The sequence below is a fragment of the Motacilla alba genome, chromosome 10 (genome assembly GCF_015832195.1).
Source record: "Motacilla alba alba isolate MOTALB_02 chromosome 10, Motacilla_alba_V1.0_pri, whole genome shotgun sequence".
NCBI classification, from domain to species: Eukaryota; Metazoa; Chordata; class Aves; order Passeriformes; family Motacillidae; genus Motacilla; species Motacilla alba.
Window position 1 is genome coordinate 9,226,261 of NC_052025.1, and position 15,690 is coordinate 9,241,950.

At 36.5% G+C, this 15,690-nt stretch overlaps 1 protein-coding gene across 4 annotated transcripts in view; it reads right to left on the minus strand.

Moving 5' to 3' along the window:
• DMXL2 (Dmx like 2) overlaps positions 1 to 15,690 on the minus strand; it is a 48,096-nt gene that overhangs the window by 30,296 nt on the left and 2,110 nt on the right. For all 4 annotated transcript variants that reach the window (XM_038146786.1, XM_038146784.1, XM_038146785.1 and 1 more), the window contains exons 2-12: positions 9,559 to 9,684; positions 7,757 to 7,828; positions 7,295 to 7,373; positions 6,480 to 6,636; positions 6,150 to 6,216; positions 5,219 to 5,397; positions 4,716 to 4,899; positions 3,262 to 3,436; positions 2,273 to 2,506; positions 1,879 to 2,156; positions 992 to 1,688 (exon numbers count right to left, since the gene is read on the minus strand). In XM_038146786.1, the coding sequence (XP_038002714.1) occupies positions 992 to 1,688; positions 1,879 to 2,156; positions 2,273 to 2,506; positions 3,262 to 3,436; positions 4,716 to 4,899; positions 5,219 to 5,397; positions 6,150 to 6,216; positions 6,480 to 6,636; positions 7,295 to 7,373; positions 7,757 to 7,828; positions 9,559 to 9,684 (2,248 nt within the window). The remainder of the gene's footprint in view (positions 1 to 991; positions 1,689 to 1,878; positions 2,157 to 2,272; positions 2,507 to 3,261; positions 3,437 to 4,715; positions 4,900 to 5,218; positions 5,398 to 6,149; positions 6,217 to 6,479; positions 6,637 to 7,294; positions 7,374 to 7,756; positions 7,829 to 9,558; positions 9,685 to 15,690) is intronic.

Here is a 15,690-nt window from a genome sequence, read left to right on the forward strand (position 1 = left end):
TCATTATTGGTGTTTAGAACACTGTGTGATACAGAAAGCCCAGAATGTTACTGTGCAAGCAGAGAAAATGAATTTGTTTTATTTTAAATTAAATATATTATGTTTTTATGACTTTGCATTAGTATAAAATTTAATGTTACACCCACAGTACGAATGTCTTTTACTACTGTATATAAAGATGACAACTTCTACAACAGCATCTTTATGATAATTAGAAAATAAGTATCTGTGTGGCTGGATAGAATAACATTTGTAGAAGTAATTTTCTTAATTGCAATGGAAAGCCCTAAAATTAAAAACAAAAACTGAAGAATTGGCCAAGGGCATCAAACATCAGATGCTGTACAGTCTAAGCTCTGAAAAAGTGTTCTTTGCAGTTCTGTAAAGTTAGTGTAGTCTATTTATTTATAAATATCCTGGGTTCCAGCCGGGCTTTTGTGAGCTTCTGGTGGTCTGAAGAACTTCAGTACTGTTTCAGGACCTTCTAAGCAGTTTTTAGCCAGGATGTTAAAGGAATTTGATAACGCCAATTTTGGCTGGAAATCTTCCCCTATAGTTCTGTTGTTCAGGTGGTCCAAATAGTAGCTCTGTTCAAGCCACTGCCCCTGCAGCTGCACGTGGCCAGCACCCTAAGCCATCAGCACACTTGCATTTGCAAACCACATCAATGCAGAGGGCACTCAAGGAAGCTGCCTGAAGCACTGGGGAAAGGCAGCATCTTGTTCTCTGGGGGAGCAAGGAGTGCTTACTCACACAAAGGAGTTCCTGAGTGTCAGCTGATCCACAGGGACTGCAGACACATTCAGACCATGGCAAATGATTTGCAGTAGCTTAGCCACAAACAAAGTAAAAATGCTTAATTTGCACAGTAAAAGGAAATTTTTGAAAACTAAATGTAAATATACTCCAAATAAAAGAGTAATTTATTGTAACAAATTAATTCTACAACTCACAGTGTTAACTCTCTATGGAACCATGCCAGTATACTCACCAAGGCAATAGCTGGGAATTAGTGTCGGAAGCCAGGCTACGTTAGAGAAAGCAGAGGTGTGAAGAGAGTTAATTCGAGCCAGCTCAGACACTCCTCCAGTGTAGGATAAAGGTCCTATGGGGTCTACTCGCCACAGAATCAGCTCACTGTAGATTGCATTTGGGTCATGGAATGTACGGGTTGCTGCATTTTTAAGTTGCTGCTTAGAAGAACCTCTCTTATGTTTAATAGGATCCATCATCCTGTTTATCATGTCGGAGTCCCAGGAAGTGTCTGACTCAGGAGTTAACAGAGCATTGTGATGAGAAGACGTCAGCAGCAATGGTAAAACAGAATGGCAGGCCAGATCATTGAGGTGAAAACGGTGTCCACAGTACCTGAACTTATGGGATACAGTTAGCACAGTAGTGAAAGCTGATTTATCGGCAAAAGTAACTGCCCACTGGTTTAGAGAGCCATCTATGTGTTTGGAAATCATCATTACCACAGGAGAAATTATATTCACATTTGCACTGTCCTGGGCAAAGCTTGGTCCTTTACTTGCTAGAGTATTATCTGGAAAGTCCATTGTTTTCTGCTGCGCAGCACTGCTGCTGTCTTTTACAAAGACAGGGCAGGCATACATCATAATATTTTTGCTAAGGGAGCTAGCATCTCCAGATGGAAATGCAACAGGAATCCTAGAAGAAAATGAAACCTAAAAAAAAAGAAAAAAGGAAAAAATTAGAATATATGAACTCAGCTTCAGCCTGAATAAATGCTATTTATTTTACAGGAAGTAAAATAAACTATTTTACAGGAACTACTTAAAATGGAACTGCTACTGATGTTTAAACTCTATGTTTGTTAACATCAAAAATAATAAAACCATTTCAAATATACCATACCTGAACTTGTCGAAAGATGCCTGGAGTGTATTCATCTAAATACTTCACATGCCACACCAGGAAGGTACCATCAACAGGATGGATAGTAAAAAGCATATCTGGATTCCTGTTCCATTCCGTTAGGAGCAAGTCGATTTTCCGGTCCAACAAAACAGTCGGCAGAGGCAGGCGTGGGCCCGCCAGCAGAGATGTTTTGGGGCTTCCCTCTCTTTCTCCATCTTCATGTTCTGAAGAGCCTGTGCCAGTCCCTGTCTCTGATTCTCTGTCTATAGACAAATCTGCAACAGAAATATGCTATTTTATGCAAAGATTTCCCTAGCAGTTTCCATTCAAAACACAGTATTTTTAAATCTAATAATAGTACTAGCTGAATAGAACTAACCAGATTACTAACCATGATCTAACTTCATATGTAAGCCTTTTTCTTTTTCTTCTGTTTCTTCTTCCTCTTCAGCTTCAATATCAAAATCTTGTTCGAGTTGTTGTTCTGAAATTTGTCTTAGATGCTGCATGAATACTTCAATAGAGGATGTAAAATGAAATTCTTTATTATTCAGCCAGTGGACAACAAAGCCTCCACTGCCTTCATCTATATTAAAAGCAGTTCCAGCCAACACCGAAGGAATATCTGTGGACATTTTGAAACAAATAAAAAACCTATGTATTAAACTATATAAAAGTATATAAAGCTATATATTAACCACACATCGTTTTATTCATATATGTATGTGCACACACACATTTCACTTATTTTAGGTATAACATAGTTTGTGCATGCAAGATTAAAAAAGGTAAAGATCAAGATTTTACATCCAATTGTAATGCAAACAGTAAAGATATTTTAAGGTCAATAAATTTACATGAAAATTTATTCTTATGTGAATGGTAAATGATATTTAGTGGTTCTAACTGCTCAGTTTCATATGTTGCAGTGTTGACTTTCGTGTATGGATTTTAGGTAAAGCACGTCACTGCTCTTTAATCTTTCTCTTCTTTTAAAATATTCTGCACTATTCTATAAAAATCAGCTGTTTCCCACCAAAAGACCCTGATACAGGCTCTTTTTCAATCACTACATTCTGTAGGATGCAATTACTCTATTTGTCATATACCATGGCCCCCCAAACCCAAGAATCAAACACCAACCAGACTAGAAATTTCTGCTTTTTTTGCCTTCTGATCTGCAAAGATGAATTTAATTTGCTCAGAAAGGTGCTGAATGTATTCAGAATAAATTCAGCTTCATTTGTCTTAAAAAACTCTATGCCAAATAACAGACTTCCTACAAGTTCCCTCTATTTCATGAGGCAAAGCTCAGCTTCCTTTATTTTTTTCATGTTGTGCAAATACATTATTGCAGCCTAATAAATCGTTGTATTTCACCTGTATTAGGGTTGATGCTTGCTGCTATGTGGAAGTGACCAAGTGCATTTGCTTGATGGGAAATGTGACGCTGAACTTCATGAGTGCCCTGCTGATCTGGCAGTACATCCGTGTGGGTAACAAGAACTGACGATCTCCTTTGTCCTTTTCTCATATTTTTCAAATGATGAATTGTCTGTTGTAGTTATAAAAAATAAATTAAGAAATACCAAAAACACTGTAAGGTAAAAAGTTACACTTACATAAAGCTTATAGCTTCTTTCTACCAAAGAAATGAAGACTAATTTCAAAAGGATTATTTTAAATATATTTCAACACAGTTTAGTAATACATACATCTGATCTACCCAAAAGTAAAGCTCTTCTAACAGTCTTCTAAAGGTTTCTTTAATAGCTCTACTCAACAACACCATAAAAATACACAGGATTTTGCACAACATTCATGAACAAGATTAAAACAATCTAAAAGCAGTAACTTTTGTAATATAATTTTATAATGAATTATTTTTGTATGACTGAAAATTTCTGAGCATATAAAGAGCACAACTGATTTAAGAGCCTGAAGTGTAATTGGTCCCAAGTTCCCAATTTATTAATGGCCATGATATTTAAGAAATAAAACCTTCATCTGATTGTAATAGTCTACAAATGAGTGGTGGGGTGTTTGTTTTCTTTTCTTTCCTTGGTTTTATATTGATAGTGTAGTGTTGAGGATAACAGACCACTGCTTTGTCATCTAGCAGCATCGTCTTTATTAAACACTCTTGAGTATTTATATGTTTATTCTGTGTACAAGGAGGATCAACTACGCAGGCAGTGATTAGGAGACTGACCGATCACAGAACTGAATGGCAGAACAGATGTTTCCTTCTCTTTTATCTTGGACACTCTCACATATCCCACACACCTTAATTGAAACATTCTCACACAGGTATTTATGGCTGCAGATGATCTTTGGTATGCACTTTCTCATGGGAAAAAGGTGCTTGCTAAGGTCGACCAGGAGCAGCTGCTTCTACAGACAGGTTTTCTCTTACTGTGAACTTAATAGACTTGCTAAGAACATAAGACTGTCACTGAAACAAAATTATCCAATGAAGTAACTAAAAAGAGCTTATTTACTCTTTTGTCTTTATAACTGCAGACTTTCAGATCAAATCAGAATGAAACCATTATTACTATTCCACATTAAACATTGTCTGTTCATCACTGTTAGTTAACTATAGAAAAAGTAAATTGAGTTTTAAAAACATGATGCCTGGATGAAGAGTTGGAGTCTCTGACTTTTTCAGCATTTAGTAATAGATTTCAAAACCTGATATGTAATAATTCAGATTATTCTCTTATGCATATAGGTATTACATAATATACATTCTTAGAGCTCTATATCCTTAAATATTTAAAGTTTTGAGAATTGTGAAATAAAAATGTCACCAATTAAGTATTTACATGTACCTCTAGTGCATGCTGTATAGTGTCCTTTTGCTTTCCAGACTGAGAGATGGTGCTGCTGATGCTGGAAGTGGTGGTTTCACAGATCTGCTCCCCCAGGAGAGTATCTTCGGGTAGCAGCGTCTCTGCCCACAGCCGGCAGACACCATCGAGGCATGATGTGAGTAACACATTACAGACCAACCCCCTGATGGCAGAGACAGCAAAATTACTGCCCGGGTAACTCAGTTAGCTACATAGACACAGCAAAAATTAGGGGAGCGTACAAGAATGTAGAGGTTACTGTTTTATCCAAATTTCTACTTCTCCCCTAACTGAAGGCTAACATGACTATCGTTATTAAACCTGGTGACACAGAAGTTAATGGGAAGATGTTGGTATGCTTTGTTTCTTCAAAGTATAAGAAGAGAAGTCTCATGCTCTTGATGGCAAAACATTAAGCAGAATGTTAAAAGAACACCTGATCAAAGGCTTGCTTGCTTTTTGAAAAAAGGCAGCTTTCAAACCTGGGCATGTACTTGCTGATGTTCCGCCAGGAAAATCCTGTCACTGCTCGGGGATGTGCCAAATAAACAAAGGAAAACTGCACATCCTCTGAGCCTTTTTTCTTTTCTTCATTCTCTTGGGGCAGGAGAGATGACTTCCAACCAGTCATAGGATACCAAACCTTCAAGAGGCAGTCATCCTAGGTAAAGCAATAAAAAAAGTCAGGGGGTTAGGTAGCTATAATTAAAAATGAACAAAAAGAAAATCACAAGCAATAAGCAACTGCTGTTCTGGCATTGTTCATGAAAACTTGGCTCAGAACTAAAATTCATCTCACTGTTCAACTAACAGTAGGTGCAAGCAAAAAGTGCTTACCTATTGAGACTTGTAAACCAAAAGGAATTATTCAAATGAGAGGGTGACATTAAAGAGAATTATTAATTAAAAACTTGAATAGTGATTTGACAAAAAGTATTGCAAACTGAAATAGAATTGATAACTGAACCCAGAATCCACTGAATAAAAACCTTCTCTAATTTATCCAGACATGTGCATATTATACCAGTTTAAATGTGTATGTGTTCTACACATATGATCTCATTACTTTCAACAAAGTAGAAAAAATTGTTTATGTATATCTGAAAATTCATTTAAGTATACTACATCTAAAAAAAGCCCAAATATATATACATATATATATATAACACATACATACATACAAGTCTGTATCACTGTTATTCATTCATGTATTCAGTAAGAGTACATAGATAAATCCAATTTCTTGCTGCTAAAATCCATGGAATTACACAAAAATACAGGATTACATGAGATCATAATTTACCTTTGCTAAGATTACAATAGAATGTATGGTCCAGGACTAGTCACATTACTTACTTTTGTCAAACAAATGAAAAATACTGCAAAAACTCAATTATTATTTTTTGTCTTTACCTTCCCAGCTGTTGCAAAATATTCACCATCAGGAGACCATGACATCAAATGTACTGATGTTGCAGTCCTACAGAACACAAGAGCAAGTTAAGTTGTTTCTTTAAGCATACTTTTTGAATAGCAGGAGCATAGAAGTATGTTCATACTTTATTGAAAAGACAGCTCAAAAAATTGGTTTAAGTACAGCAAACCTAGGTTAGATTCAACAGGAGCAAGGATTTTTTATTTGAAATAAACTCATATTGTTTGAATTTTAAGGTATTTAAAAGCACATTTTAAAATATAGGTGAGGTAGCATTGCAATTTGTCTTAAAACAAAAATTATCTCACTTGCACTGCCAGATACATTTCCAGTCATTTAGAACAGGGAGAACTTTATCATCCTTGATCTGATTGCTGGCATCATCATCCTCATCTTCCTCTAGAATGTCATCAGATGGAGGGGCCCACAATTGCAAAAAGTCTGTTGCTGTCAATAACCTGTTACCTGAAAGAGAGTGGTACCAAAGCTGTGGAACCAGGATGATGAAGGTATGTTGAAAGATTAAGCTTCTCATCATATTTTGTGAATTATCCAGAACAGGTTGAATGCTAAACTTCAGTCCATTTTAAATATGACAGGGTATTCCATCATCTCACCCAGCTGGTTTTATTAAAACATTTTGAATGTATGGTATCTTTCAAGAAAGAACACCAAGGTTATTTATTTAGCTCCTCTTTTTGCGTTGTTAAAAGGAGAACTTTGAATCATAGAATTGTATTTACTAATAAATGTTGCAGATGCTTAATAGCTATTCATATCTCAAATAAATACACAGACATCTTATAAAGATTCATGTCTAGTTACACTGTTGACTTCAATTGTGCTAAAATTTTATTTAAATTATTATTAGTGACAATTTAAATCAGTTAATAACTTAGCACTGTGATTCCCAAACTAAGATCTTACATAAGAGATGCAAACACTTGGCACAGCATCTTAACAAATGTTAACTGTAGCCTCACATTTTTATGCAACACTGCCTGAGAAGAGGTAATTTAAAATCTGCATATTCAAGCTCTCATTTTATTACATTAAAAATATTTTGTGTTCATGTCATTCTAACTACAAATGTTGATCAAATACTTCACAAATGATGCATTACCTTGAGGATCCCAGGCCAGGTTGTAGGTCATAGAACTGAGGAAGAATTGCCCAGTTTTTAGCCACTGACACTTCAGCTGCTGTAGTGTAAAAACAGTCAAGGATAAACTCTCACATCAACAGCAAAAAATAAAGACATTGGCATTTCTTTCTATATGAAATTACTATTAAGCCTGCTGCAAAAGTATTAAGTGGTAGATTGCTAAATCTAATTTTAATATGTTTTTAAATTGTTCTGTAAAATGTAAGTGCATCCCAGGGTGCCCTGCAAACCAGATCTGGATGTGTCCCTCATACAAATATTTCTGTAGATTACTTGGAACTAGTTGAATTATGAATGGTGGAAAGTGTTTATCCATTATCCTGTTGTGTGCTGACATAATATAATAAAAATAACTGGCAGACAGACTTTTCCTACTTCTAAGAGTCTAAACAGAATTAAAATTATGAAATACATACTTACACAATTTCTTTTATGAGAGTTTATACCAAGTGGTTCAAAAATGCAAACAGCGTTTCCATATGATGCTGCAATCTGGGGAAAGGAAAGAAATAAAAAAGTTGAAGACCCAAAATACAAAGTTAGGAGGCAAGTAAAGCAAGTGCTCCTTCCTTAGTATTCCAAAATAGCTAAAGAATTTCCAGTACCTCTTCTATGTGCCAGGGTTCTTGAAAAGTGAAATTAATACAAATGTAATTAACTGTGTTATGGGTATATTTTCTTAAGGCAATTGAAGAAAACACACTCTTGAAGAAGCCCACCTTTCACATTTTAACTCTAAACAGGGCAGACTTCTCGTTCAGTGGCACAAACACAGTCACAATCCTCTAGAGCAACTACTCTTAATGCATAGGAGAAAGTTGATGCCTTCACTGCTTCTGCTCGTGTTCTGTGTACTTCACAACTAACTAATGCATTAATTATTAGTGTCTGTGTCTCTAGATTCCATTTTATATCACTAAACCACTAAATAATAGTTACAAGAAACAGAAAGAAATGCAATTCTATTTTTAACACTCAAATACATTTTGAGAGGAGATAAATGATAAATAGAAAAATTGAAGTACGTATGCCATTGAACCCCTCAGTTTCTTTCACCCACTTATTTCACAGAAATATCTAAACACAAAGTAGTGTTTCTTAGGTATTTATCTGGGCCTGTTTCTGATACTCATATCCTTTATGTACTTTTAACTAACTTTAAAATTACTTTTTCTTCTCGAAAAGATTTTTAAAAGAAAAACTGTTTAAGTCCTTCCCATCCAGGGTCTGGTTTCCTCAAAACGGAAATGATGCAAAAGTTCCATGACATCTATTACGAAATCTTATTTCTTCCTTAGGGGGAGGGGGAGAGGAGGTTGCAATAACAGAGTCAGTTCCAAAGAACAGACCGTGAGTTCAGAGTCTGGAATGCAGAACCACCCAGGGGTTTGTAGTGGTCTTTAGGGGCCATCTCTGAACCTGGAATCTCTCTCCCACTCTTACTGGGACTGTACTGCTGAAGTTCAAGGGCTCTGCCAACTAAATCTGCCCAAATCCTAACTAGGGCTTTTTCAATACTGCTACCAATTTTTACCCAGCTAATTCTAGTCAGCAGTGACAATTGACAAACAAAATTTGCTCAGTGCACTACTGGAACTCCTAAAAATTTTTTTCCCCTCCTCTTTCTAACCTGTGTCTCTAGGATTGCTTAGGATTTCAAATGAAACCACAAAGCAAATCAAGGGGCCATGCAGTTATTACAGCTCATAGTGTAGCACTTCTAAACACATTAAACATGCTGAAGCCTTTCTAAAATGTATTTCAAATTCATGACTTTGCAGACACACAGACACATACACATATGTGTATATATATGTATAGATAAACTATTTATCCATTTCTTCTTTTGTTAGATGGAAGCACACAAAATGGAGCCAGTAAGCATCATTTCAGCACCATTCCAGTTCTGATACTGTACTGTAACTAATGCATCTGTTCACATTTTGTGACACCACCTATTGCAGGCCCCAGAAAGGGAAAAAAACCTCTGTTACAAGATGTCTCCTGCTTCCTCTACCCTCTTCCCTCCCCCAATTACTAATAAATTGAAAGAATAAGACCAACACAAGAGGAGTAACTCAGAAAGTCACAGATCAATAAACCGTGATCTTTGTTGGGAAATTAACTCTTTCATTCCCTTAATGTATTATGTTGCTGTTTAATTATTCAATTTAGAATTCTCAAATTTAAAAAATTCTGTACAGATTTATTGAAATCCTTACCCTGCCTTGTCGCTGGGAGCACTCCACACAACTGACCTGGATGTTTCCATGTTTAGCACCGGGAATAATCTGCACACATTCGAAGTCATTTGCCAGAATAACAATGTCACAACCAGAGCCATATGCCTGAAATAATTTTCAAAAGAAATAAATTTAAGTGTTTATTTTAAAAACAAACTGAACACTTGCTACAGGATTGATGGTTTTGAAAGCTGTGAATATCCCCAGTTAAACAAGTTACAATGTAGCAGATTTGTTCCTACTAATTCAATGGGCAACAAGTAAAAACAAAAGTAGCAAGAGAGACCATAACTCTATAGGCGTTCAAATAAAAGCAAACAGAAAGAGCAAAAAAAACCCAAACCACCCAAACTCCCAAATTTAAATCAAGAACTTGAGCTCTCTGTTTACTTTTCCGTTTGTTTGTTTTAGGTTGTAGTTGATTTTTTTCTCCCCTCCAATTCTTGTTGCCTCTTAGAGCAAGGCAGCATTTCTCAATGAATTTGCATGTACCTTTCTTCAATAGGTGTGTCTTGTACTCCCGTCTGCCTTCTTTATTATTTTTTAATCAAGATTTTTAAGGGATTCTTTTCTGTACCAACGTACTTTCTGGGCTTTTCTGAGTTTTAAGAAGTGCACGTTACTATAAAAGTGTAAAAAACCAAAGATTTCTTTTGGATATACTGTTGTGCAATACACTCTATAGTCTAAAGAATTTGTTTACATAGTAGCTATAGAACAGTAATAGCCTGCAGCACTTTTTACTGGCAGGATAAATATATACCTGTCTGCCAACCTTTCACCTGTTCTAAAAAGTTTAATCACTCCAGATTATCTGTCCCACTGAGCTCCCACCTTCAGGCACAGAAATCTCTCCCAAGGATCAATCTCCACTAAGCCTTTTACAGTAACCAGTTAGAGCTGGAAGTCTCTTTCCTTAAGGTAATTTTTCACTGATTCCAATACAGTAGGCAGAAATTTTATAACAGTTAAGCAGAGAGTGCAAGTCCTCCACAGTGAATTTCCGATGGTACAAAATTACTTATCACTTTTACTTGTCCACTGGATTTTTCACAATAACTTCCAAAATACTAAGTCAGCCCTTGCCCTCTCCTTTGAGATCAATCAGTGTAAAGGCTACTTTATTGTAAATGTGTGAAAGTTGTATTTGTATTGATTTACCACCAGTGCCCCTCAGTGGCTGCACTAAGATAAGGGTGCAAGACAACCACTGGAATTAGAGTGGACAGTTTAGGTCTCATGACTTTCTCTGTCTACTTCTAATTCTCCTGGGAAGGAGCAACAAGTGAGAAAGGCTGAAAAAAAGAGCTTAATTTAGTGAAAGTACGTCACTGCATGAAAGGAACAGCAATGCAGGCAGCAAAGCAGAAACTCAGTCCCCAGACATTAACACACCATACAACTGCACACACAAAAATGAAAATTGCAGATAAGACAGATTGTCTAAAAGATTTCCAAGGTCATCTCACAAAAATAGAGTGACACATTGTTGTGTGAGACATAATAACCCACACTGCTCTGAGGAACTGATACTGGAATGATTCACAATGTAAGCAGGATTGCTAAAAGGTTGTTGGAGGGAGATTATGTGTAACAGAATATCCCAGCTCCTTGATGACTAGGCTGTGTGATTATTGGACTCAGTCTGGAAGGGAGTAAGTTATTATTAAAATTGAATAGGATTATTTCCAGAATGTAAGAGAATGAAAGATGAGATTCTGAAATAAGTTCTGGCATTGAACAGAAAGTCCTTTTGTTTGTTGCTTTCCTATTTTTATAGTGGGATTCTTTACAAAGCTTCACCAGCAATGTTGAATAGTGGATGAAACAGTATAGGCTCCTTAGTATGAAGGAAGACTAATTTAGACCAGGATATGAATGCTCAGAAGTAGACAGGAAAAATAAAAACACATCCTCTTGTTCCAAGAATTTATTCAGAATTTGAATATTCACAAGAAATTGATTCTCCTACTTAAACTTCAAAGGGTGAGCATTAAAACAGAAAAGAATCGAGTCATCTTCTTTTCAACAGTCTTCATAATTACCAATACAAACCTACTAAAAGATGCGATTTAAATTATCTAAATAAAAAGAGGTGCTGATCCACTTAAAACAAGACTTAAACCTTTAAAATCCTCTATTCACTGCTGGTACTCATAACTTGAGTTGCAAATTTCAAACTACATTATACATAACTTATCATTATTTGCAATTTCATTAGCAACAGACATGTATGCGTGTCTCAAATTATAAAAGGAAAAGACTTATCAACTTCAATTTCCTTATGCTTAGTGTTCTTAAACATGCCCATTGTACATGTGTACAGCTCATAATGCATGAAACAGAAAATATTTTATACTTGCCTATATCTGTTTATTCTGCGAAGCAAAAGAATTTAGTGCCTTTCTCTTAAAACGTTTTAGTTTTTAATCTCTCCTGTCCCCTACCTGCACTTATTCCACCAACAAAGCATTAATTTTCCAGCTAATTATTAGCTATTTAGCATACTTTTACACAGTTAAGTAAAAAGGTGGCTCTTATTCATCAAGATACAGAGATCTCTTTCCTTTGTGAAATCTTATTACTGTCACTTGTAGCCATCCTACTCTTTGCCTGTGTTCACTGCTGCACCAACAAGTGACTCAGCAACCTGAGTGTCCTGTGCCAACAGTAGGGACCCCTTGGTTAGGGGGGTAGGCAGAACCCCTTCCCAGCAGCAGGACACCAGCCTTCAGCTCTAGGTTGTTAGAGCAAGAGCTGATATCTCTTGGTTCTGGGGTCATTTTCTGAGTGTAGATATTTGTTCTGAGAATCTGCCTTATTTTTTGAAAGTATATGAAATCTTAAAATTATTTTACGAAGCAAAGTCATTAGAACACACATTTGGAAAAGGTCCACGTACTTTTATGTACTGAAAGACATTTTCGTATTTCATGTTATATACCTAAATACAAGTTTTTAATTTGATTGCTTTTATGCAGCTTTTCTGATATCTTCATTATTAACATGTTTATACTTGAAGAAAACACTTTTCTGTTAAATCCTCATTTTTTTTGTCCTTTAGCTGGTAATGCAGCAGAAACACCCCACAGTGACAAAGAATAGGGAAGTGTCCTAATATTTAACATTAGTAGTTCCTTCTTAAGGATTCAGCTGACAACATCTTCATGAGGTCATTCGTGCCACCACAGGTCTCTCCTGCCAGAGAAACAGAGGCCACAATAGTGGTGGTAGCAGACTGACAATCTGCCTAGCCTGATAAAAGGAATGGAAAATTGGTAAGCCATACAGACAGGAAAGATGAAAAACACAGCACTGAGACACAGTAATGGATGAGAGCAGCACAGAGCTCTTAAATAAACAGAATTATGAGCAGTGACTGAACAAAACAAGTGCAGTAAGAACCACCCACATGGAGTATCTGCCAACCTCCATTTCTAATGTCACTGATAACTTCAAGGAGAAAATTAAATGGAGTTGCAAAACCGCCAGAATGCAAGGATGACTTGCAGGATCCATAAGCAATTAATAAGCTGTAGTTTGCCAATGTTTGCTCTATCTGTCAAGATCTGGGACCACTGAAATGAACAATTACAAAACTTTAATTGAATGCAGGAGCACCACACAGAAGTAGGACATTGTGTCCTAGTCTAAGAGTTCATGCTATATCCTCAGTTTTCAGATAATATGAAAGCAGCACATGCTTCTGTCTTTTTCAGCTGCTCATGTTCTCTAGTTTGCTTCTGGAACTAAGAGACAGGGAAACAATTATTCCTTCACATTCCCATCTTGGTTTTTCTTTATACAAATACTTTTCTCTATATAAAAAAAGCCAACAAAATTCTCTTTCTATAACCTGCAACTCTACAGATTTGGCATAAGCATAATAAAACACAAGCCGTCAAGCTCCTGTGTGTACTATCAGGGATGCAGAGGCATTTCAAGATGGTAAATTATGTGGAAGAAACAGAATCAGCCCACAGTGGTATTAAAAAAGATAAATTCTTAGACATCTAAAATTACGTAAATTAAAACACCCATTGAAACCTGAAAGTCTGTCCTGGGCTTAAAGGACTCCTCTAGTAAAACAACATTCATCTTTAAGTTTCTGGCAGAAATTCCTCCACCTTCCACTTAGCAATGAAGACACCTGAATCCTGAACCATTTCCAAGCTCTCATCAATGGACATCACTTACACTTCCTCCCCCTCCTCCTTCCAAGTACTTCTAGAATTACATACACTTAATGCAAACTAGCAAAATAACTGAGAAACAACTCCTAACCTACTATTAGCCCATGGCCTGTAAAACAGGCTTTCCTAAATTGACACTTCAGACAAATTCATGATTTAATACTTTACAATATGCTTAAACATACAGAGATAAAACTTAGTAAGGATTCAGACATTAAGCATCTCTAATCCAGTTTACATAAAAACAGTGCAGAACATACAGATATTATGTAAATAGTAATAAATAACAGAGGGATTTGCAAACAAGTGTTTTAAGAAGGATGAAGGAGTGAAAACATAGGAGAATCTGACACAGCAGAGCAAGCCTATTCTCAATTGCTGTATCTTGTGGACATCTGTGTGAATGAAGATTTGGCTGGTTTCAATGAGGTAAAAAAATTTACAGGGGTGGGGGAAACTCATCTGTAACAGCTTCTGGAATTCACCACATGCAGCTCCAGGCCAACTGTCAGTACTGGCATGAAATACATTAAGAAGCTTGTCCTTTTCAAAAATGAAAAATAATAAATGAATTTTTTTCTCACTTTTATCAGTAAAGTTCTTAGATACCCCTAAAATCTGACCTTTTGACTTTTTATTAAGAATGTTTATAGTTTTGTATTTTGTGCAATTACGACAGAAGTAAATATTATTTCCTGTTTGTCTGACACTTGAAATTTTTATACTTACAGAATTCAGCCTCTAGGTAAATGACATAGCTATTTTTATCTATTCATTTTTAAACCCAGACTAACCTTAGAAACAGTTACATTCTGCTGAAGCTGCTTAACCAGCTCTTTCAGAACAAAAGCTAAACGAAATCAGCTGTGGTTTGAAAAATGCATTTTACTACCTTTAAAAGCTTATCAGCTACCAGTTAGACTGGGAGGTACAAATGCCTCATCTGTCAAGGCAGGGTGTGTGCTGTAAGGCCCTCTGCTTAAAGCTCAACCCTCAACCTTCTGTAAACTCACTTGTGGAACACAGCGATATTCCCTAAAATGCCAACATGAACTAACAGCAAGCTGAAAAGTGCACAGAATCACTCCCAGAACTTCTGTCATTCAGTACTTTGACCCTTTGCTTCAGCAGTGTCTTTTCCAGAGCTCAGACGAAGGAGGCTGAAGAGACTGTCTGGTACAAGATAGCATTATGGAGCTATTTTGCTTCTAATCACCCTTCCAACAGTTTTTCCTGTGTACCACCGGCTCTACCAGACCATCCAGCAGGCACCGCACATCTCTGTGCCTCAGCCCTTCCTTGGGGAAGGCTGGATACGTGTCAGGATTGCTGCAGGCAGATGTGGGAGCTGAGGGAGGAAAGGACCCTGCACATTCCAGAATAAGCACTGACAGAACCTTTGTAGCCAACCTACAGACACCTGTCTCTATTTCTTTGGATCTCTATGGTTTTATGGAGCTGCCAATCCTTGTTTTAGCAGGCAGAGAAAAAAAAACAGTGGAAAAATTATTTTCCCTGTCTTATTCTCAGCATAACTAGATGACTTTTACCAAAGCTTTAAAAAAGTTGAGGCAGATTGTGTTATCATCTTACCTCTAGCTACACCGACTTGGAAATTAAAAGCTTACCTTTGTCCCCAGCAAAGAGTCATGTAAACAAGCCAAGGACAAACCACAGAAGAAGGGAAGAATGAAGAACCTGAGAATTGCAATGTCCCTAATCAGGTTAGAAGAAAATGTGTTTCTTCTCTCAGAATCCTAAGATTGCTGGACTTAGGCATCCAAAACACATTCATCTTAAGAGGAAGTTTCTTCTCCTACTCCTCCTCAAGAAAAAAGGGAAATAGTTCCAAACCTATTAACTAGTGGGTACATATATATACATACCCAAGCCATTATTCTTCTGTTAAGCAGAGTAT